Source organism: Cryptotermes secundus, unplaced genomic scaffold (genome assembly GCF_002891405.2).
Source record: "Cryptotermes secundus unplaced genomic scaffold, Csec_1.0 scaffold665, whole genome shotgun sequence".
Lineage (NCBI taxonomy): Eukaryota > Metazoa > Arthropoda > Insecta > Blattodea > Kalotermitidae > Cryptotermes > Cryptotermes secundus.
Genome location: NW_019725011.1, coordinates 367,487 through 390,540, shown reverse-complemented (window position 1 = coordinate 390,540; position 23,054 = coordinate 367,487). Strand labels below are relative to the sequence as shown.

The following is a 23,054-nucleotide window of genomic DNA, read 5'->3' as shown; positions in this document are numbered from 1 at the left end:
GTAGATAGATTTTAATGTTTTCCTCCCATCTACGTCTTGGTCGTCCAAGTCATCGGTTTAGGTTTTGAACTCAAATTTCGTCTTACTTTCTTGTTTCCCCAGTGCGTGCTACCGTCCCCATGTTTCGCCTATGGCACCCTTGATTAAATGACTGTAACAATATTACATAACAATTACAAATTGTGATGTATACTTTACCTCCTTTCCCGACATTTTATATATCTTAGGTCATTTTAGCAATTATTTCTAAACCCACCCATCTATTCTTTTCGCTCAGGTTGAGTGACCACATTTTATACCCACACAGAACACAAGTATACATAAACATTGTGTAAATCAGTAGCAGGTGTAGTGATGTTACGGATTATTTGGTGTCCTCAGATTGTCATGTTTGTGTCTGAATTTTACACTACGGAGCAACATGGCATGCGCGGGACTGGTTGGGTGCCTAAAAGCCCGGCTACCCGAGCAGTACGGCTGTAGCGCTGGTAGCTAGTAGAAGGCCCCCAACAATGAGGTGGACAGTACAGTTGGCCGTGGTTATTATGTGTATCGTGGGAGTGAAGGCTGGGGCACAAGAAGCCGACCTCCATTCGGGGCCCACAGGTGCTGATAGGGGCTACGTGGCAGGTGAGTTGACTCTGGGCCACGCCCACTGTTGGGATACATGTTGCCTACAGAGACGATTAATTGAGATTGACCGTTAATACTTCAATAGTGTTAGTGTCATTACTAGCAGGTTTTGGATAAGCTGAGGAATCAATATCGCATATTAGTGTCTAAGCGAAAGTGTTGTTATGTACCACGTTGGGGGTAAACCTGGAGGATTAATATCTCAGAGTAGTGCTGCTGCACTACTAATTAATATTCCATGTTAGTGCATCGGGGTATTATGTGTTGTTACACAGCACGCTGGGGCAAATTTAAAGGACCGACGTCATACGACAATGCCACATGGCATTAAGTTTGTCATGACATGGGCACAGTTCAGATATTTGGGCACGACGTTAACAAACCAGACCCTGATTCAAGGAAATTATGAGGAGATTTAACTCGGGTTTTTCTTGCTACCATTCAGTCCAGAACCTTTTGAATTCTCGCCTGCTTTCCAAAAACATACAAATTAGAATATACAAAACTATAATTTTGCCTGTGGTTCTGCATGGGCGTAAAACTTGGTCTCTGACATTAGGGGAGGAACATAGACCGAGGGTGTTTGAGAACAGGGTGTTGAGGAGAATATTTGGACCGAAGAGAGATGAAGTGACAGGAGGTTGGAGAAAACTGCATAATGAGGAGCTTCATAACTTGTACTCTTCTCCAAGTATAATTAGAATGATCAAGTCAAGGAGGATGAGGTGGGCAGGTCATGTAGCACGAATGGGGTAGAAGAGGAATTTATAAAGGATACTGGTGGGAAAACCAGAAGGAAAGAGACCACTGGGAAGACCAAGGCGTAGGTGGGTGAACAATATTAAAATGGATCTTAGAGAGATAGGATTGGATGGTATGGATTGGATTGATCTGGCTCAGGATAGGGACCAGTGGAGGGTTCTTGTGAACATTGTAATGAACTTTCGGGTTCCATAAAATGCTGGGAAATTCTTGAGTATCTGCACAATTGGCGGCTCCTCAAGAAGGGCTCAGCGCCATGAGTAAGTAAGTATGTAATGACATGGAGCAAACACGAATGACTAATGGCATATTAACGCCACCTTACTGTCTGTGTGGCCATAACACGTGGCGTAAATTTGAGGTATTCATTCATTCGTTATTGTCACATTAACATTAGAGTTATGTAGCACGTTGGGCAAAATACCCAATTTCAGGAAAAAAAAATATAGTGATAAACGTATGTTGGTTTAAAGCTACATGAAGGTCATTTTTAATATTCCCAAATTGAAATAACACATTGGAATAAGGCGTAGAAGTTAGGCACTGAGACAGACATTGAATGACAGAGTGAAGGTCGTCATATTTACGAGTCAAATCAGGTGCATCTGACATTTACGTTTCGGGAAAATGAACATCAAAGATTGGACATATTTACTAGGCAAACGTACATTAATATGAAGAAAGCAGTCTTCTGGGATGTGGCACCGTGTAGATGTGGTGTTAACCGACGTTTCGGAGGAACGTATCGCCACCATCTTCAGGGTAGAAGGAAAATGAGAAAATCCGCAAGCGAAGAGACAGTGAGAACAGGTGCAAGCAGACTGGCGCAACTCATATACTCATATTTGTTCACTTACGTATAATTTCAATGTTTGTATTGGGATTTTACTTAGGTTTGTCTAGTACTAAAAAATATTGTGGCATATAGACCCGTTGCTAAGTGGTGGCTCCGTAAATAGCGGCCGTTGCTATATGACACCCGCAACAATAGCAAAACGGGGTTAAGCAACCTGTTTCGAAGCAACGGATCGGTAAACACGCCTTTACAATAATCGAGTTTTCTATTAGGTCCGCGAAAAGTGGCTATAAAGTAGAGAATTGGGGCAACCAATTCAGTTGAGAGTTGAGGGTTGGTAGTTTATTTGAGCTCTGTAAGGGAGGCTGAGAAGAGATGGCGCTACAGTTGAGCTGACAGTGGACAAGAGTTCTGCACGGGCGGCTGTGACAAGAGGACCTGAGCGCGGGAAGCTGAAGAATCTCTACTGTTAGAAGCCGTTGCTAGGGTACTTCTGTTGGAGAAACGGAAGGCTGTTAGAAGGCTTAGCGGCTGCTGCGGTGATTAGTAAATTGTGGATATCAGCAATAATGCTGTAATTACTAGTACATAGGTCCGAATGACATGTATAAGTGGTAAATAAATCCATTCACCAATTCATACCCCATCTATAGTTAGCCCTAAATTGTGAAAATATATTCCTCCATTATTCTCTCAAGGTTAGCTACATGTAGACGAAATTGTTGTGGATTATCAGCGTGAATTTCGACACAATTGACGATATAGTGATAAAATATTGAAAAAAAACTGAAGTAAAATAAAATAGCGCATCAGCTGTTTCTTCGTTAAGAAAAAAGTTCTGTGCAGTATTATCATTGAATTTTGCATAGACATGAAACTAGTTCACCCAGTCAAAATATATTTCAACGAATCCCACGAAAAATTCGATGCATTTCCTAATCTATAATGTGCTTCATTGTTTTGAACCTTCAATTTAGAAGCCATCTTAGGAACTTTTAAGTAAATCAGGAGGGAATGGAATTAAAAGTTATAAATACTCTTCTGGTCTGCTTATTTGAAAATATGGATAAGTTGAAGTAATTGGGACACCGTAATGAGAAATCGAACTGCATTTGCATTGAAGGGCGATAAGATGTGATGTAGAGATAGTACGTTGCCTCTGTTTTTAGTCTCCCCAGTATCCATACTGCTCTCTCTCCCATACAACATTCACTTAACGAACTGCAGACTGCCTACATTCGACGAGCCGCAGTACAATCTCTTTCTGAGTCCGGAGGTATCCGTTGTTTGTAGGTTCATTGGGGGAGACGAGAAAACTCTTTGTCGTGCCTGGTCGAAATGTTTTGGGCCCATGGGCGCTTAGAACACCGATGCATCACACGTCAAAATTGCATTCATGAAGAAACTAAGAGGATACTAAATTCGGAGAATGCTTTCTAGCGGCCGGTTCAGCTTTAGTTTATCAGCCCGCCTTATATTCATTTTCAGGCTTTTTTGACGATGCTATCAGAATCTCACATTACATAGCGTTGAATGATTGGATGACAGTGAGTAATGAATTGAGAAGGATGTGGAAGGAAGCGGTCAAGGACTAATTTTACAGTACTATTCCAGGATCTGCCTTGGGGGACTGGAGAAAACCATGAAAACTTCAGTTAGGTAACAGATGTCCCGGTCGAAATTCGAACTGGTCATATCCCGAATACAAGTCTGAAGAGCTATCGGTTTAGCCATTTTGCTCAGTGTTTCCTATCTACAAACTTAATGATTAAATTATACGTAACCATAATATTATGCTCGGGACACGTGGTAGCGTAGTTGGTTGAGGCACTGTGCTACAAACCGGAAGGTCGCGGGATCAAGTCCTGATTAGATAATTGGATTTTTTTCAATTGACGTAATCCTTCCAGCCGCACTGTGGCCCTGGGGTCGACTCAGCCTCTAACAGAAATGAGTACCAGGAATATTCTTGGGGGTAAGGGGCGGCTGGCACGTAGGGCTGACAACCTTGCCGACATCTATGAGCCGATTGTCTAGAAAATGTGGGAACCTCAACATCCCTATGGGCCTCCGCGGCCTGTTTTTTTCTTAATTCGCTTAGTGGGGGGTGGAGTCCAACTGGGTCCACTCGGCACGGCGGCCACTGATTGGCCTATTGTACCTGCCCCGGGTGATTATGATGGAGAATTTGGTGGAATGAAGATTGGTAGGGGAAACCGAAGTAATCGGAGAAAACCAGCTCCAGCGCCAATTTGTCCATCACAAATCCAAGTTGACGAGAACCTGGGTCGAATCCCGGCCGCCGCGGTGAGAGCCCAGCGACTACCCGCTTGAGCTATGGCGCGGCCCTTCCGCGGTCTGTAGCAGGGATACCTTTACTTTTACTTTAATATTGTGCTTCTCTATATTTGTACGGGTGTGACGTTGGTCTCTCGCCCTATCCGATTGAAATTTTGAGAAGAACATGAGGATTTAAGACAAAGTAACAGAAAGGTGGATAAAATTATGTTTATTGAGTAGATACATATGTACTATTGCGTAGCAGTACTATTTCCATTAAGATGTGGTTAACTCAATCACAAGGGTGATCAAATCAAGGAGGATGAGATGAGCGGGGAATGTAGCAAGCATGGCAGGGGTAAAAAATGCAAAGATCTACACTATACACTGTATACAGTTTACTATATGTATACAAGTCTAGAATATACCATTATGTCCGCAGGAATATACGTAACAAGACTGCAACAACTGACTTGATGATATGCAATATCACGTGAAGAGTTTTAACCTTATTTTACTCCATAACTTTCGTTTCCTAATAAGTCTACAATTCACTGCAATTTTATACAATGTATTTTATAATGTAACAGTTATCAAGTATCCAGCTTTCATATCATAATGAAATTGCAGTTCAATAGCGTGTGAACATAGTAATCATGTGTTTTGTCTGATGATGGCTTTAAAAGTCGAAACATGTAACTAAGGTAATGTTAATCTTGACCATTATGCTGTTGCGTTACGACGGACTCCAATAAAGAACTGATTTCAAAGTTTCTCTCAAAGGTTGTAACTTATAGGAGTGAATCAGAGTGAAATAAGTAATTTGATAAAGTATGATAGTAATAACCACAACAATTTAAAAATTTTTTAAAGGATTCTGGTATTCATACTTGACCGGATTTCAAACCCGCGACTAAAGCGTGTAAGTGGCTTAATGTTGTGCGTCTGAGACCATACGGGCATTGGAAACGGACGTACGTTCTTCCAAAATTAATTATTATCCTAACACTTCAGATTTTTTAACTCGTAAATCCTTCCTATAAGTACAGATCTCTCTGGCTAGATAATCAGTTAATCTTCGATTGTTGGTTGAAATACGAAGACTTGTGTATCATCGGAGGAGAGGCGCCACTAGAGCGCAGTTACGTGCAACCAACTTCAAAATCAATCCCTACAGCTGTAGAAGCAGCATCTTCTCCTTCCCACTTCCTATCATCTCTCTCTTCTACGTGTTACCAGTACAAGGATGTTATGGATGGACCGGTGGAGGTGGGTATCAGTACTGATCATGTAAGACAGGGGTTCTCTCACTCACTGGTCCGCAGACCAGCGGAAACACTAAAGGTCTGTCAGTTCGTCTAAAAATAACATGTTAACAGTCGCCACAGTAGTGCAACAGATCATCATAAAGCTCAGTGATGCCGTGTCAGAGAAAGACAAAATAGTGCTCATTACAAAACGGTAATGGTAAAAAAGATAAAGCTATTCCTGTAACACCGTGGAGGTCCACAGGGTTGAGGCGGTTCCTACATTTTCCATACAGCCTACTCACAGTTGGCGATGAGGTTTGTCAGCCCTACGCGACGGCCACCTTTTACTTCCAGGAAGATTGCTGGCACTCGTTTACGTTAGAGGCTGATTCGATCCCAGGGTCATAATGCGGCTAGAAGGATTAGGTAAACTGAAAAATCCAATGACCTCATCGGGGATCGAACCCGCGACCTTCCGGATTTTACTATAGTATCTCAAACAAATACGCTACCGCATAGCCGCACTACAAATAATTGTACTTAACTTAATGAAGGCCGCGTCATAGCTCAAGCGGTTAGTCGCTGGCTTCCCATCGCGGCGACCCGGGTTCGATCCCGGGTCTGGTCAAGTGGGATTTGTGGTGGACAAAGTGGCGCTGGGGCAGGTTTTCTCCGAGTACTTCGGTTTCCCCTGCCAATCTTCATTTCACCATTGCTCCACAATCACCCTCACCTATCATCTGGGGCTGGTACAATAGACCAGAAGTGGCCGCAGTACAAGGGACTTAGTCCCACGCTACTAGCAATAAAAAAAATAATAACTTAATGAAACAAAATGGCTGCTAGAGATCATAGGCCGCTCATGCAAATGGTATTTGGAAGCAGAGTTATGAGCCCAGTAATCAGCTGCAAGACTTACACACAGACATGGCTCTGTTCTCAGAGAAACGTCTCAAACCCCGTGAGAGGTTCTTTATTCCAAATTATCACTTTCATTGGACTGACCGCTTCCCGGGAAGAAAAGAAAAAAACTGCCGTTGCACTTAGAAGAGGCATTCACCATAACCGTGCAGACCTGACTTCCCTTGTTTCAATAGAGGCCACAGCGGTTTGCTTATCGATTTGTAATAGTGAACTGCTGTAAGTCACCAGACCACGGAAGGAATGATGCTGGTATCATTGAGCTCTTAAGCTTTAGACATAAGTCGCTACTGGCAGGAGATCCGAATGCTAAATATCCATATTGGAACAGCGTAGTTTCCAAGACTTCATGCGAGAAACTATTAAATTTACTGCATATAAAGGAGTTTGGAATTTCAGCACCAAAGTGTCCCATAAATTACTCTCCTACGGGAAATGGTGACCTGCTCGATATTGTTGTACACAAGAATGTCTGGCTGTCAGAAGTCATTGTCTCTGACATTCTGGACTCAGATCACCTACCAATCTTTTCCACTTGATGTATCACGTTAGGACTAGGAATCTTTCGGACGCAGTTAACAAATTCACAGATTGGGAACGGTTTCAAAGCCTGGGCTTTGAATTAATTTAACCTAGTATCCAAATTAACTCGGGGGAAGAAGCCGATAAAGCGGCCCTCTACTTTTCTGCCTCTGTAACTTCGGCGTACAAGCTATCAACAAGCAAAATTACACTTTCGGACCTTAATAAGAAGAGTCTGCTAAAACCTAAGCGGGGGGGGGGCAAGGAAGCTGTGGCAAGTAACCCGGGATCTGGCATGTAAAACAGCAGTTAATGGGGTCGCCAAAACCATCAGACGAATAACCCGTAGAAAGGCACTCGAACAAGGGAAAATGAGGTCACATCTCAAGCTTTGTGATCTTTTGCGAAATCCCTTAAGAAAGTGGATGGAACAAAGGCACCAACCGCTAATCATGGCCCTTTAGGAATGATATATCACCCGAACGAGACAGTCAACAATTGCGGATTGTTTAGAAACCAGTTCACATCTCATGACCAGTGTGACGAAAACCACGAGCGACGGGAGGTGAATAGACTCCAAGCTCTGCTCAAATCCGCAGACGACAACTCCTTGGGAAAAGTAAGACCCTGTCACATTCATCAATTAGAAAGGCTTGTGGGCTTGATGATATTCAAAACGAATGTCTCAGGCATCTTCCAAGAAGGCCACTGGTATATCTGACACATTTATTTAATCACATCCTTTGCTGACACATTTTCCAAGGTCTTGGAAAGAAGCAGAATTTATAACGTTACTGAAAGCCGACAATTGCCCAAAATTTTCTGAAGATTAACTTCTCAAAAAGAAGTGTGGAGAGAAGAAATGAGTTGACATATCACACAAAAGAACTTGAAATTCTGGGAAGAACTAATCGCTTACTTTCCTTTGATTCGACACGTACCTCATAGAAAACTACGTCTCTAGCAACACTTCGTAACAGCGGGAACGCCTTTACCAAGCTGTTACCTAGAGACGATGGTGGGATACAAGGACAGATACACAGACACACGCGTCAAACAATTCTCCTATTGTTGCGTGCGTTCGTTTCCGCGGGTACGTGTTTACCGAGCCGTTGTCTAGCAATGAAAGGAAGGATATGCTTTACCGAGATTTTGCCTAGCAACGACAGGAGAGATACACATACAAATACGCTCTGAATTACGCCACTGAGAAAGGCTCAGGTGCCATCATATACGTACATAACAAGTGTCATAAAGACTGGTTCAGGCTTTCAAAAGTTAATGCAGGGGATTCACAGACAGCATTGAGCTCCCATAAGCCTTTCATTTTCCAGCACAGGGAAGGTGGGCTAGGAATACACGTTGTCTAAGAGTTTTCTTCTAGAATATTCCAATGGATATAAGAAAGCTTGTGGAGCTTTTATTTTGCGAATCTTCATTTCAATTTCACACAGCGAAGAATGTAGGCAGATGTAGACGCTAGGGGTCAGACCCGTCTTTCCCAATTAGGTGCGATCCGACACGTGACACTCGCGTTTCCAAGTGACCAGCTCCGTACAGAAGGGTCGATTTGCTCCTGCTACCCGCCGCATCGATCAGGTTACCATAACGACACGCAGAATTCTCTTCCCTCATCCCGTCTCCATGACAATGATACAACTGACTGACGCCTGCGAGTCTTTTTCAACCCATTAATCATCACAGCGTTCTCAGTCGCAACACAAGCGTACGTGATTGCTTCCCACGGTCCTGAAATTTCCCTTGAGCAGAACTAAAATTATTTAGAGTTGATGACGTTTAAAGAAAATCTAGGAAGATCAGCATTCCAAAGAAGGCGCTAACAATAGTCAGAATTACTGAGTGTTTGGACTTTGTCCATCGTCCGGTATTCTAGAAACTAGAAGAGAATGTTTGGGAAGCTAGATCTATTTCCGTCATAGGGTGAGGGGGGAAGACACCTACTCAGTTGGGTCCAGTGATTAAGGTTAGCTCTTTCTAAGGGACCCAACTGAGTAGGCGTCTTCCCCCTTCACCTGAGGTCGGAAACAGATCCAGTTTCCTAGTTTCTAGAATATCGGACGCTGGATAAAGTCCAAAAATCCAATAATTCTGAGTATTATACACCATCGTCGGTACCCTTTAGGATCTGGTAACAGTAATGTCCTTAAAAGTATCCTTCGAAGGTTCGCCATCTCATTTTCTCTCTACAATGACCTCATGACAATTATCAGCATAATCGATTTGTGGAAATATAACTATTACACCTGGTACAATTTTTATTTTAAATTCGCTTAGTGGGGGGTGGAGTCCAGCTGGGTCCACTCTGCACGGCGGCCACTGATTGGCCTATTGTACCTGCCCCGGGTGATTATGATGATGGAGAATTTGGTGGAATGAACATTGGCAGGGGAAACCGAAGTACTCGGAGAAAACCCGCTCCAGCACCACTTTGTCCACCACAAATCCCAATTGACCAGACCCGGGATCGAACCCGGGCCGCAGCGGTTGGAAGCCAGAGGCTAACCGCTTGAGCTATGGCGCGGCCATTGCAACTGGTAACTAGATGTTCTGTTTGTATGCACCAGGATTGTAACAGTAAGACCGTGACTGGCTAGGCCTGGTCAGAAAGGGTTGAATTCCAAACAGGTACAGATTTCTCTTGTAGCAACTGCGTCCAGGCAAGCTGTTTGGCCGTTTCATGTCCATACCCCGTGGGTAAAAGGACGCTTACATAGAGGCACAGTGACCGGAAGGTGAAGCTGACCACTCATCTCCATATATTGCCGAGGATAAGAATGGTTGTAAACATATCTCCATTTCCTTGCCCATCTCCAAGGCATGCTACTAGGCCGCGCCATAGCTCAAGTAGTTAGTCGCTGGCTTCCCACCGCGGCGGTCCGGGTTCGATCCCGGGTCTTGTCAAGTGGGATTTGTGGTGGACAAAGTGGCGCTGAGGCGGGTTTTCTCCGAGTACTTAGGTTTCCCCTGCCAATCTTCATTCCACCAAATTCTCCATCACCATAATCACCCGGGGCAGGTACAATAGGCCAATCAGTTGCCTCCGTGCCGAGTGGACCCAGTTGGATTCCACCCCCCACTAAGCGAATAAAAAAAAAAGGCAGGATACTCGTACTTAAGCACAGGGACAACTTTATTTTTAATAAGCCCGCCAATCTCTACATTTTCACGATTATAGGACTGAAAGCAATCCCATACACGGCCATTTTGTAGCAATGCCTATACAAATTTCAGAGAGTGTGCAAAGAAATTGTGTTCGTGGAAAAGAGTACTCTCCCTTATTCTGAACTCTAAAGATTACACTCCTCATAAAATCCTACCATTGGATTACATCGTTAGCCAGTTTAATGCAGTTCATATCAGCTAATTATATAGGAACCATTTTGTTGCACACCTTACATACTTCTATGTCTTCACGGCACAGTGCTTAACTAATTAAGCACAAGGACAAATTTATCATTACCATTTTAATATCATCTTCATATCGGTGTCCTCGTCTTCCAAAACGTACGCATGTATATTACTTCAACATGGTGTAGGGAGGTGTGGAGTTTCTGGTTGCCTTATTCTCAGGGAAAGAGCCCCCCCCCAAAAAGAACCTATTGGATATGAAGGAGAGAGGACTGCATATGCTGACAAAGATAACTGTTTTGAATGTCCCAGCTAGTGACAGGAGCCAATATCGTACAATTCATAGCCATTCATTTCACGTGCTACGAATGGGCTGTCGTAACTTCTAGAGAATGAAACGGGCATTGTGAATTATGAAAGAGTGGGGACGATTATTCAGTTTACTGTTTATCTGCGTGCATGGAAAATCATTATATCAATTATAGAACTTACAACAACAAAACGTCGTACCAGTTCTCCAGTATAAGTAACCGTTTTAAGATGTGCGGTAAATGATATTTTACACGAAATATAGTCCGTATTAACGTTTTAACTGTAAATTTATTCACTTCTTTATTTTTGGGATCATGATATAATAACATCCAGCTATTCGGACGGAAATTAAATTTCCAGTGAAACCATTTAGACACGGTAACGAGGATCCATACACAGTACTTCCGTGGAAGCCCACCTCTGCAGAGAACACCGCCGGGATGGTAGGCAGCCTAACTCACTACGCAGTGCGGCGGGTCAGCACGGTACAAACCACGATGTTTAGAATGGGACAGTGACATCTGCATGTCCAGGGCTAGAGATACCAGTACCACAAGAAATCTTTATTGGAATTTAAGTAACTCCATCATCTGTTACTCTTGTTTACGACTGATCGGCACTATTTAAAAGACCGTTTTATAATGAGACTAAATGAACCACGTATGTGTGTCTGTCCATACATTCGTACAAGGCGACACCCCACACTCCAAATTTGTCTTAATAGAACCTTTCAGTATTGAATCTTGCTAATACATATGTCTTTATTACCTTTCAAAGTACAGTAATTGCTCTCTCTCTCTCTCTCTATATATATATAGAACATAAAGACCAAATTTTATCCAGAGATTGTGGACAAAATAATGGAAACACTATGAAATTGAGAAATATAAATTATTTGTGCTGGCTACATTGATGAAACTTCAATTAGCAACACTGAATGTTATTCTTCCGTTTGTTTACATGCTGTAGTGCTCACTAATGCACTTACGTGACGTAAGTGCATTAGTGATCGTGCTGAGTGGCAGAACGTGAGAAGGAATAGGCAAATGTGAGACCAGTCCGATTTTTAAAGAGGACAGATTGTTAGTGCGCCTTTAGCTAAGCATCTATGACAAAAACTACCATATAATTAGGTGTATCGGGAGTGACAATTTCTAAGGTTATACTGGCATATATGAATCATGCGAAGGCAACATCAACGAAGAAGAACAGTGGGCAAAAATTAACATTGACAGAAAGAGGTCAGCGTACATTGAGAAGAATTAAAAAAGAAAGCACAGAACTACTGCAGCACAGGTGACAGGATAGCAGAACTGAATATTTATCTTGAAGACCCAGTTTCCACAAAAACTGTCCAACGTAAGGTTCACAAATCCAACATCCATAGTAGGGCTGCAATTGCTAAATCTCAGATTACTGAAAGAATGCTCAGATGCGTAAACAATGGTGTCATTGTCACAAAACCTACTGGTAAAGCGTGATATTAACAGATGAGTCGTCCTTCACACTGTTTCCTACGTCAGGAAGAGTTTATGTTTGGCGAACACACATTGAAGCCTACAAGCCGAAATGCGTGGTTTCAACAATGAACCAGGGGACATTTTGTGATGGTTTGGGCAGCAATACCATGGTACAGTATTCTGTTGCCCCATTATTACCCTTCATAGACGAATAACTGCAAGGGAGTAGGTGGACAGGTTGGGTAAATCTCATGATACAGACGTTATTTCCGAACGATGATACAGTTTTCCAAGACGACAATACCCCTATTCACACAGTTGGAAGTGTTCAGTTATGGTTTGAAGAGCATGAAGGTGAACTTAACCTTTCCTGGCCAATACTATCACCAGATTTGAACATCACTGAACCATTCTGGTCACTTTTGGAGACTAGAGTGAGGAACAGATTCCCATCTCCAACATCTCTAAAGCAACTTGAAGATGTTCTTCAGGAGGAATGGTATAAAGTTCCGTTAGAGACTGTTTAAAACTTGTACGAGTCCATTCCAAGAAGGACTGCGGCTGTATTGAAGGCAAAAGGTGGTCCATCACCATATTAATAAAGAAATGTTTATAGTGGTATCTGTAGTGTTTCCATTATTTTGTCCATCCCCTCTATGGGTTTCTTAAGAGTCTCACTGTAAGCAGCGAGCATTTCCCTAAACAGCATTATTCGACTGGTATTTGCAATGCCAACGCGGTGTCTTTTCTATGCGGTAGGAACTGAATGTTTACATATTATTTAGATAAACTTCAGACTTAAAATGGCGAAGCCTGAAGTTTATACACCTCATTAAACTCTGGCTGGAGAAGAAAAAGAAGGAAGAAATGATACCTAACATCGTATTACATACAGTGAAAAGTATCTGATAAAATTTATGGAAAGGAGTTCACCGTGAAGAAATATTTAGGCACACATGACATGAGGCATATGTTTATATCTCATTAATGTCTTTAACTTGCATTTGAAATGTTTTTAGATATTAATTGAGGCCTATATTAAAAGGCAAACAAAAAGGAAAACACTTAGGGTCTTGTGAAAAGTTTTAGTTCTACTGGGATGCTTTCAGTTCAAATGAAACCTTCATAGAGCACTGGAATGTATAGCTCCATATTAAATTCCATCCAAACCGAGCAGACAGTTTAGGACATGAAACATGCAGATGTTTCTTATAATTTGCATCCAGGACTATTAAATGGAAATAAAGATGTACGTCCGTTTCATTAAAACGAAACTTGGCTTAGAGGAAATGGTACACAACTTAGCCTAATATCAGATCTCATGAAGTGCGGAATAGTAATTTGAAGGGCCATTTCTTTTTCGGAACGTGTATAAAGATAATTAAGAATATTTTTCTTTGGTCTAAGGTTCTCACAGCGTAATTAAGAAAAGTGTTGTATTCTGGGATGAAACGCCATGCAGTCCCATGGAAGTTCACAGACATTTCAGAGGAAGGTACTACCTACATTTTCAGCGTCGAAGAGTAGGCCAAACAAGAAACCAGTAATAAGCAATCGACACTTCTTGCTTGCTAACTGCTTCATGCTGGGTTTATTCTTTGGCCCTGAAGACGGAGGCGACATGTTCTTCCGAAACGTCAGTTGGCCCTTAACGGAGTACACGGCATTATATCCCAGACGATGGAACTCTTTTTAAGCACGGCTGTGAGAATTTCAGATCCTACACAATAATAAAAGTAGTCGATTTGCAATCTATTCAATAGCAAAGCAGGCTTCATCAGTTTTGCTCGGAACTCACTTTTAGCCCACTTTCCTTATTTTGAAAAAAAAAATAAAAGTAGACTTATGAAATTACCTCTGTGTCTAGGTGTGAACTAACTTTGAATGGCTGTATCAGTCTTTAGGAAACCTGATGTGAACGTGTTTCCTATAGCACTGCAATTTATTCTTTTGTGTACCAGCCCAGAAAACTTGCTTTCTCAAAGAACTCTCTAAACGAAGTCATTATAAAACTTGAAAGAAAACTGGATTAATAACACCTTAATACTGAAAAGCGGGCCACAATAGCTGCGCAGTCTAGCGCATTAACTGTCTTCATTTGCACGGAGGCTGGGATCGTGGGTTCGAATCCCATTCAGGGCATGGTTGTTTAGTGTGTGTATGCGTTTATCCTGTTTGTGTTCTGCGTTTAGGTATAGGCCTTGTGATGGGCTGATCACTCGTCCAAGGAGTCCTACTGTCTGTGAGAAATGATTACGGAACTGAATAAGATGCCTGGGCCCTGAATGGTCTGGAAGAACCGTTGAAAAAGAACGCCTGTTGAATAGTAGCTTTCATTTCAGTTTGGAAACTGGTCCGTATGCGCCGTAATACTCCACTAGTTTTGGTGAATAATGATGATAACATCTGGGTGAGACAGATTCTATGAGCATTGCTCCCTCAAATAGGCCTAGCTCAAGATGATGATGAATATAAATTTCTGTTAGTTATTTAGCAACACTTTCAATAGCTTGAGCAGTGTCAAATGAATGAATCATGAATGATTAGTTAAAAGAACTTGGAGGGAAAACGGTCATGATCTAACTGAGGCATTATCCTGGCATCTGACTGGAGAGACTGAGAAAAACCTCAAAGACTATTAGGCAAGATTATTATGATGGATGTATATGGAGCATCAATTGAATTCTAACTGGCAAGGAAAAGCTGATGTTAGTCCCCTGACTAAGCCCTCATACATATATAGCTCCTACTTGGGTCTATACAACCACACCACATATGCCTTCATGGCACAGTGCTTAATTACTTAAGCATATGGACAACTTTATCTTATATATTCAGATATACTTACAGTGAAACCTCACTAATTTGGACTTCGCTAATTCGGAATTCTTGATAATTTGAATGTTTTACTTTGCGCATTATGACCTTGATCACATTGTCACGATCAGCAAGATGTAGTAAAATAAGAGAACAAAAGAGGAGCACAAACCAAAATAAGTTCATTTTTTAAACACGGTCTCAATAATACTATGGGTGTGAGTTACCAAGAATGCTTTCAGACTGATGTCAAAACCTACATTTTATGAGAAGCAAATTTATTTTATGCTATACAATCGAAGTTTAAAAATACAGCTCTAGCGTTTAAAAAGACACATGAAGTCAATTTTATAACTTCCCTAAACGTATAATTCGGACTTTCACTAATTTGGACAAGGATTCACTGCCAATTAGTCCGAATTAGTGAGGTCTTACTGTAATCACACTGACATGAATCAGCTGCCTGATCTTCTCCTTTTTATTTATAACATGATGCACAATGTGTAGGTGAGTTGCATGAAAACAGCAGGGGTTTTAAAAGACATATCCTATTCACTTCCATCCCTTATGGGTCTTAGTTCTAACTATGGGCGCTGGCATGAGGGGGGTCAAATCAGAAATTCCCCCCCCACCTGGGTTTTTGTAAAAAAAGAAAATCAAAATTGGAGAAAAGAAGGAAATAACAAATATTAGTAATATTTTTTTTTAATATTCTTCTGTTCTCAATAACAATAATAATATTCAATTGTTTGAAATCAAGTTTTCTGCCCGCCCCTTGAAAAACTGGCTGCTACCCCAGGAAAACATCCTTGGGTCGTCCATGGTTTTAAGTCTTCTATAGTGTGAAATGGAAAGCAACAAAGTTATTATTTTTTTCTATTTTTCAGAATGGCAATGGGAACAGTGGACACAGCAGATGGTGTCAGATATTAGAAACGTGACTCGTGGGCCAGGAGCCAGAATGGGATCATCTCTGTGGTTTGATAGTTCTCCTAGTAGTTGGTGGCTGTTTGGTGGTCGTCAGGCACCACCAAGGAGTACCAAAAGCAACACAAAACTAAAAATCTACACTGACCTCTGGCGCTATGACACCAGCGCTCGGGGATGGAGTCAGATTTTCCCTATTAACAAGCTAAAGGGAAATGCTGGAGGAATGACCCTTCTAAGAACAAATCTTTTCAGTGATGGAAACACTCAAAGAATCACTGGGACCTCAAACAGCAATCCAGGTGTAGTTCTTTGTGGTCGCACTGAGGGGAAAGGGTTGGATGAGAGGTCATTGGCAGTTTATGCCCCAAGGAGTTCCCGCAGTGACACAGTATGGCAGCTTGAACTGAAGGATAAACAATGGACAGCTTATGTGTGTTGCTGTGACAACACAGAAAAATCCACAGGACAGAGTACCAAAAACAACAGTGCAATGCCAATAGGAACATTCAGAAATGAAACAAATGACACCAGAAACTTCTCAGTTACCCACGGTAGCATTCAAATTACTGATGATGGTTGTAATGATGCCACATTAAATCTGAACCTCAAAGAAGAGTTCAACAATTATAGTAACATTGACAATACTGGAAACAATACAAGAAGCTCAAAAGATGATGAAATTCAAAGCAGAACTTCAGAACATTCAATAAAAATGGACAACAGAGAATCAAATACTCCACTCAGCAATCAAGAAATTTCTTACAAATTCGACAGTAGTAAAAAAGAAAACAATGGAAGTATACCAACACAAACACCTAATGCTGAAGAATTTGTTAAAGACAATGGCAGCTTGTTCAGTGAGCACATCAGTGCCTCCTCACGTAGTGGAGACATGAACAATAGTGAGTCTTCTGTCCAGTATGAAGGACACAGTGTACTAGAGACAGGTAAACACTGTCTGTCAGATATGAAACATCAGAATGTTGGTGTCCCAGTAAACAATGTTCCTAGTAACACCAATTACAGTGACTTGCCTGAGGGCCACAATGATGAGGTAACTGTACAAACTTCAGCTAACACAACAACACACACCATCCAGCAGAGAGATATTAAACTAAGCAAGGATGCACACAAAAAATCACAGCCAGACTTTGATGTTACAACAGGTGATTCAACTTCGAATCAAGTATTTTGTCCCTACTTTGAAATTAGTGACGATTCCAATGAAAAATCCAGAGGGCAACCTGTTGCATGGTGTGACTCTCACAATGAGCTGCTTGCAGCACTTGATCTGAAAGTAATTCCTCTAACACTGTGGCAGTTTGATCTTAAAACATCACACTGGGCACAGCAAAAGGTAAATAGTAATCATATGACTGTAGAATAAATCCTGAATTATTTTTAGCATTTAACAGAATTCAAGTAATAACAACTGTAGAAAATTATTAGACAGCATTAATCCAATTGTCATAATTTGGACATCAACATAATACTTCATCTGAATATATAAATGTATTCTTTTTGCCTTTAAAAATTTTCAGAATACTTTTATTCATGATGAACAATATCCTTTTGTTCACTGTGGAACTATTTAGTGCAAGGATGTATGTGGAATATTTTACATGCTATATTTATTCGCAGACATGATGTCATAACATTGACTGTAACTCATTTTAGGCCTTGTACTCAACATAAAACTGTCATTGTAATCATTGCATTAAGTCTTTTTACTAAAATGAAATGACAAATGTTAGTGTTAATGAAGTGCTACAATAATTTTTAACACGTTTAGTAATAGATTTCCACAAGGTGGACAGTATCATGTTACATATGTCATTTAAGGTTATTCACACTTTCTCACATAATTACTATAGTGAGATTTCTTCACCCCTTTCTAAATAGACGCTATAACAGATTCAGTAAACAATGTCAGTTGTTCCTACTACCAAATGGAACGAACAAGTTTGTGGATCTTAGAACTTAGTCTGTACCCCCTGTTTGGGTCACTTCTGCAGAACTTTCCAATAGCAATTTCACTATTACAAAAACTAGGCTCAAGCAGACCTAATAATGTTTCAGCTGCATGGATTTCAGTCTGCATATCATCATTAACAATAAATATACTCAACAGATGACAGAAGTAATTTTTCAGCCCAGTCGAAATATTGTGGGTATGTGCAAGTACATTAACCATCTTTTCTTTTACCAAGTTAATTCTAGGTGAGTAGCCTTCACTGTAATTTTATAAGGCTGTTCACAGATCTGTAAAGCTCTTATTCTTGCTGTTGTTTCAAGCTCATTTATTTCAGTTTCCTGAAAGAGCTTATATTTTCATGTTTTACTTTGCTCAGATTATCTCAATTTATTTATATTACAGTCTACAATAATTAGAACTTAATATGCTCTATTTCAACTAATAATTATCATCACCCTTTGTCAAGCCACTGTTTCTTCTGCTTTAACTCAAAATAAGCTTCACTATAATCATGCAAATTGCACCATCAACATAACATAAAAGTATCTTCAAGATGAAGATAAAATAAATACTACTGTATCAATATTTACACGAATATCAAACATACAACAGGATGCAAACTGTAAAAATTAAGCTTCACTTTCTTCAATTGAAGTTCTGATATTCTTTCTCATACTTTTCCAGCCCTCATTTACGTGCTTGAGATTTGAATGTGATACTACAATGATTAGTCTTTTGGGATGTAATGGTGTGTAGTCTGGTAGAAAGATAATATTGTTTGTGAGGAACCTACTGCCCCCATCTTCTGAAGATGGAGACATTCACTGCTTCAAGAACCCCAAATCTCACAACCTGATCTTATTTTTAAACTTCCTATTTACTTAGCTTCTAAAATCTAATCCTTCCACACAAAAGCATAACTTTAGCACTTAATTGCTGAGTCGTGGCCTCCGTAGTCTAGAGGTAATGTTCCCACCTCATGACTCGTGGTATGCGGGTTCAAACCCGGCGGAGGTCATGGAATTTTTAAGGGTAGAAAAATTCAGGGAACAAGTCCTCCGGGAGGGACTTTAAGCCGTGGGTCCCGTGTCGTACCTTTACAGCACGTAAAAGAACCTCATATCTCCAAAGGTCACTGAGCCAAATTCAAGGTCATTTCCCACCCAACAGTAGTCTCTAATGCCTCTGATAGATGGGGGAAGCATTATAGATACCGCCAAGCCAGTAGAGGCCAAACTTGCTGGCTCGGTCGGGACTGATGGTACGCACCAATATCGGTAGGGTAAAGAGACTGGTAGAATATCATAGAGGGAAGCACAATGGACCAATACTGGTCTAAGTGCATGGGGAAACCCACCCTCTCCAATAACTAATTGCTGAGTCTCTCTCCCCAATACCTGTTTTGGAATTTGGTACATTTTGTGATCATTCATCTGAATTTGTTTGACCAGAAATGGAATTTGTCGATTCCAGTGTTGTAGCCTCTAAGGTTTCAGTGTCTTCTGAAATATGATATTGCATATTGTGGTAGCTGTTTGCTTATGTTTTGGGGGAATGTGCTGCCTCCTTCACCCAATGGAGGCAACACATTTCTCAAATGCTATAAAAGTCTTCCAGTCTACATGGCACCTTATCCCAGAAAACAATAATCGTTATAGTTACTGCTGTGAAATCACAAATTTCACATGCTGTATGCCAGGTAATTAATTTTTGCTGTGGCAACTCCACTGAATGTTCATCTTCGGTCATATGAAATTGTCATACAAATTACACATTTATTACATTTTCTACCTGTTTTTGTTTTCTTTCTGAGTCTTTTCTATTGTGGCATACTGAATGGTTTGCATTCTGTAAAATTGCATCTCCCCCCCCCCATAATGCCCTTCGCACTATTGCAAGAAATGCCCATTGCTTCTGGAATTCTATTTAACACTTAATTTCAAAGATCAGAAGCCCATTCTGTCTCCCGATTCATGAACACTAAGTTTCTTACCTTGTCTGGAGATGTTTCACACTATTCCATCCAGTCTGTTTGACACTGTCATCCTACTTCATGATTGTGAATATGTGCAGAACAGGGAGTAATGCATGATACACTCATAAAGCTACCAGAAACTAGGCTGCTGTGTTATGATCAACAATAAAGCCCATCCTTTACTTTCTGCTGCAAGAAAAAGGAAAGTTTCAAAGGGTTAGGTTCTTGTCTTGCTTAATGAACTTATGCATAATGTGTGGCCAGATCTTGTTCACCTACTGTTTCTTTAATTTCCGGAATCTTGTCAATTCAACAAATCTAGACTTTCTAGAATGTTCTGAAACCCTATGGCACAGCAGCTGAAGAATTATTCATGATTTTTTTATTGTTAGTGGGGTGGGACTAAGTCCCTTGCACTGCAGACACTTCTGACCTATTGTACCAGCCCCAGATGATAGGTGAAGGTGATTGTGGAGCAATTCGTGGAATGAAGATTGGCAGGGGAAATCGAAGTACTTGGAGAAAACCTGCCCCAGCGCCACTTTGTCCACCACAAATCCCACTTGACCAGACCCAGAATCGAACCCAGGCCACCGTGGTGGGAAGGCAGTGACTAGCTGCTTGAGCTATGGTGTGGCCTCATTATTCATGATAATCACTAATCTCAGAGCTCAGTGTGTTGACTGTGTTACCTGTACTGAAAATTGCACTTTGCTGGAATCAGTACAATGAAACTCACATGAATGATTTATATAATTACACTATGTAAATGCCTTAAAATTATCTCCAAAATATTATCAGTGACTGTCATGAAAAGCAGAAAAGAACAAGATTTGTTTGCACTATGTGGGAAGGTTACAAATTCAGAGATGTGTACTACTGTTACTGACATCAGTTCTCTGAAAAGTTTACATCAAAGTTAGCAGTTAGGACACCATCAGAAACAGCTGTGAATTCTTCTGTTAAAATTGCAGCTCCCTCAATTTTACTGGCTGAGAGTGAGGTATGGCAGGAAGTAGGCTTTATGACTTATGCTTGGAAGTCCTTGTTATCATTCTACAGATCCTATAAACCATGTCTAAAATATGTCTGATTGACTTCTATTTTTAAAGCTGAGGCCAATGCCATACATTCAACTCCTCAAGCACACGTGTATGGATAATATAAATAGTATAACTTGATTCTTGCAGAGATGTAAATGTTACAGTGGAAGACCAAGACACTGCTGAAAGTTGGTACTTTTAAATATTTATTATCTGTTACTATTCACACAGGCTAAAGATATGTTTTCATTTAGGTTTACATAGAAGAAGGCACCCTGTGGCCAGGATGTTCATCTAATATTCGTTACACATCTACTGGCAGCATTGTGTACATCCTTTGTCCACCTTATGGAGCTACAAATGCGACTTCCACTCGCCTTGTATACAGCATTGATGCTAATAATGCAACCCTTCAAGCCTCAGGCCAATTGCAGCTTAATGCTCTGTTTGGAAACCAGGATGGGAATTCCATTTGGGCAGATGAAACCAAGACAATTCTACAGACAGTTGATACCCACAACAGGACATTGTTACTCATAGCATACGACAAACTGCTTGATATTTGGGTCTTAGACAGAAACAGTGACCACCGTAATTTTATACCAGTTGAAAACATTTGGCAAGGTAATGCTCTGAAATGGTTCCGTGGGTTTGATGCGCCCTTTTACAACTTACAGATTGCAGGCCAATCATGGCTGCTGCCTAATCCGAGGCACGTAACACAATATTGGCCACGTGAAAGAGGTAGATTCATTATTCGCCTGATAGGCCATGGGGAAAATTCTTCTGGTGCCAGTCCAATCAAAGAAGTTCTACACACACTGGAAATGAAGAACCATTCAGAAACCAGCACTCCAATCCTGCAGCATCACCAGGCTCAGGATGGAATCAAAGCATTAATGTTCTTTGCATTTTCTCTTTCAATATTTGCAATATTTGGCATGGCAGTATTTGTCAAGCGATGTGTAACATGCCCACCAAGGTCTTGGCCTCTTTGTGATGATGATGGAAGCAAGATATCATCTCCTGTTATAAGATACAGTGTCATACCTGATGACCTGGCATATCCTGTAGCATAACACTGTTATTTCTGTGTACCTAAAGCAAGGAAATATGTCTGTTCTGAGGGTACAGTATCTGCTAGAAGTGACAGCAGAAACTTCCTATTATGAAGTACAGTCCATAGCTGCACTGGGGCATGCAGTAATGAGAAGTTACTGATGTGTCCACTGATCTGATTGAAAAATTCCACTATTTCATAGCAGTTAAATATGAATACATATTCAGAGCCTGTGGGATACTTCTGGAAAAAGCTATCTCAAGGTACCATTGCATTATTTAGTTGACACTGGCATTTCAGTATGATAATATATGCATTTGAGTATAAGAACAGACAAATCAAAAGAGGAAACTGTCCTAGTTACTTCAAGTAACCTGTTGCAGTGTTTCACCCAATCCGAAATCAGCAACGAAACAAATTTTGATATTTCAATTTCATTTGAAGAAAAAATTGTAAAGATTACTGTTGTCTGGAAAGTGTTGCAGTGTAGTCTGGACGACAGACCCAACGTTTCTTAGGAACCTGTTACCTCAGTCTTAAAGGTAGAAGAATGTTGATATCTATCTACCAAACTATACAGTATCACATCTGGGAGACTGTAATCTTAATATTCACCACTGTAAGAACCTCAAATCTTATGAAACTGGAATTGTTTGTTAGGTGCAAGGTGCTGTACCTAAGAGAGTAAGCTGTTTTAGCAGTATGTTTTGAATGAACACAGGACTACATATATACAATTCTCTGTATATAACAATTGGGTACACACAGCTACTGTAAAGGTAAAGTTGTCCCTGTGCTCAACTATTTAAGCACTATGCCATTAAGGCATATGGGGGAAGCTGTATATATCATCATTATTCTTAATTCATTATTGCAGGATTTGTGATGATCCAGGAAGGTACATACTTGTATATGGAGATGACATAGGTATTGTATGAGGTCTCTTACT

At 40.8% G+C, this 23,054-nt stretch overlaps 1 protein-coding gene across 1 annotated transcript; it reads left to right on the top strand.

The window, feature by feature from the left end:
- Window positions 1-297: 297 nt before the first annotated feature.
- On the top strand, window positions 298-23,018 carry LOC111863211. Its single transcript, XM_023849311.2, has 3 exons — window positions 298-630; window positions 16,010-17,409; window positions 21,300-23,018. Exons 1-3 carry the CDS (start codon window positions 513-515, stop codon window positions 22,122-22,124), a joined length of 2,343 nt encoding a protein of 780 aa, XP_023705079.2. The 5' UTR covers window positions 298-512; the 3' UTR covers window positions 22,125-23,018.
- The last annotated feature ends 36 nt before the right edge of the window (window positions 23,019-23,054 follow it).

Coding starts and splice junctions, on each gene's coding strand:
- LOC111863211 (XM_023849311.2), top strand. CDS start 513: ATGAGGTGGACAGTACAGTTGGCCGTGGTTATTATGTGTATCGTGGGA. Junction 631..16,009: donor TGATAGGGGCTACGTGGCAG/GTGAGTTGACTC, acceptor TCTATTTTTCAG/AATGGCAATGGGAACAGTGG. Junction 17,410..21,299: donor CACACTGGGCACAGCAAAAG/GTAAATAGTAAT, acceptor GTTTTCATTTAG/GTTTACATAGAAGAAGGCAC.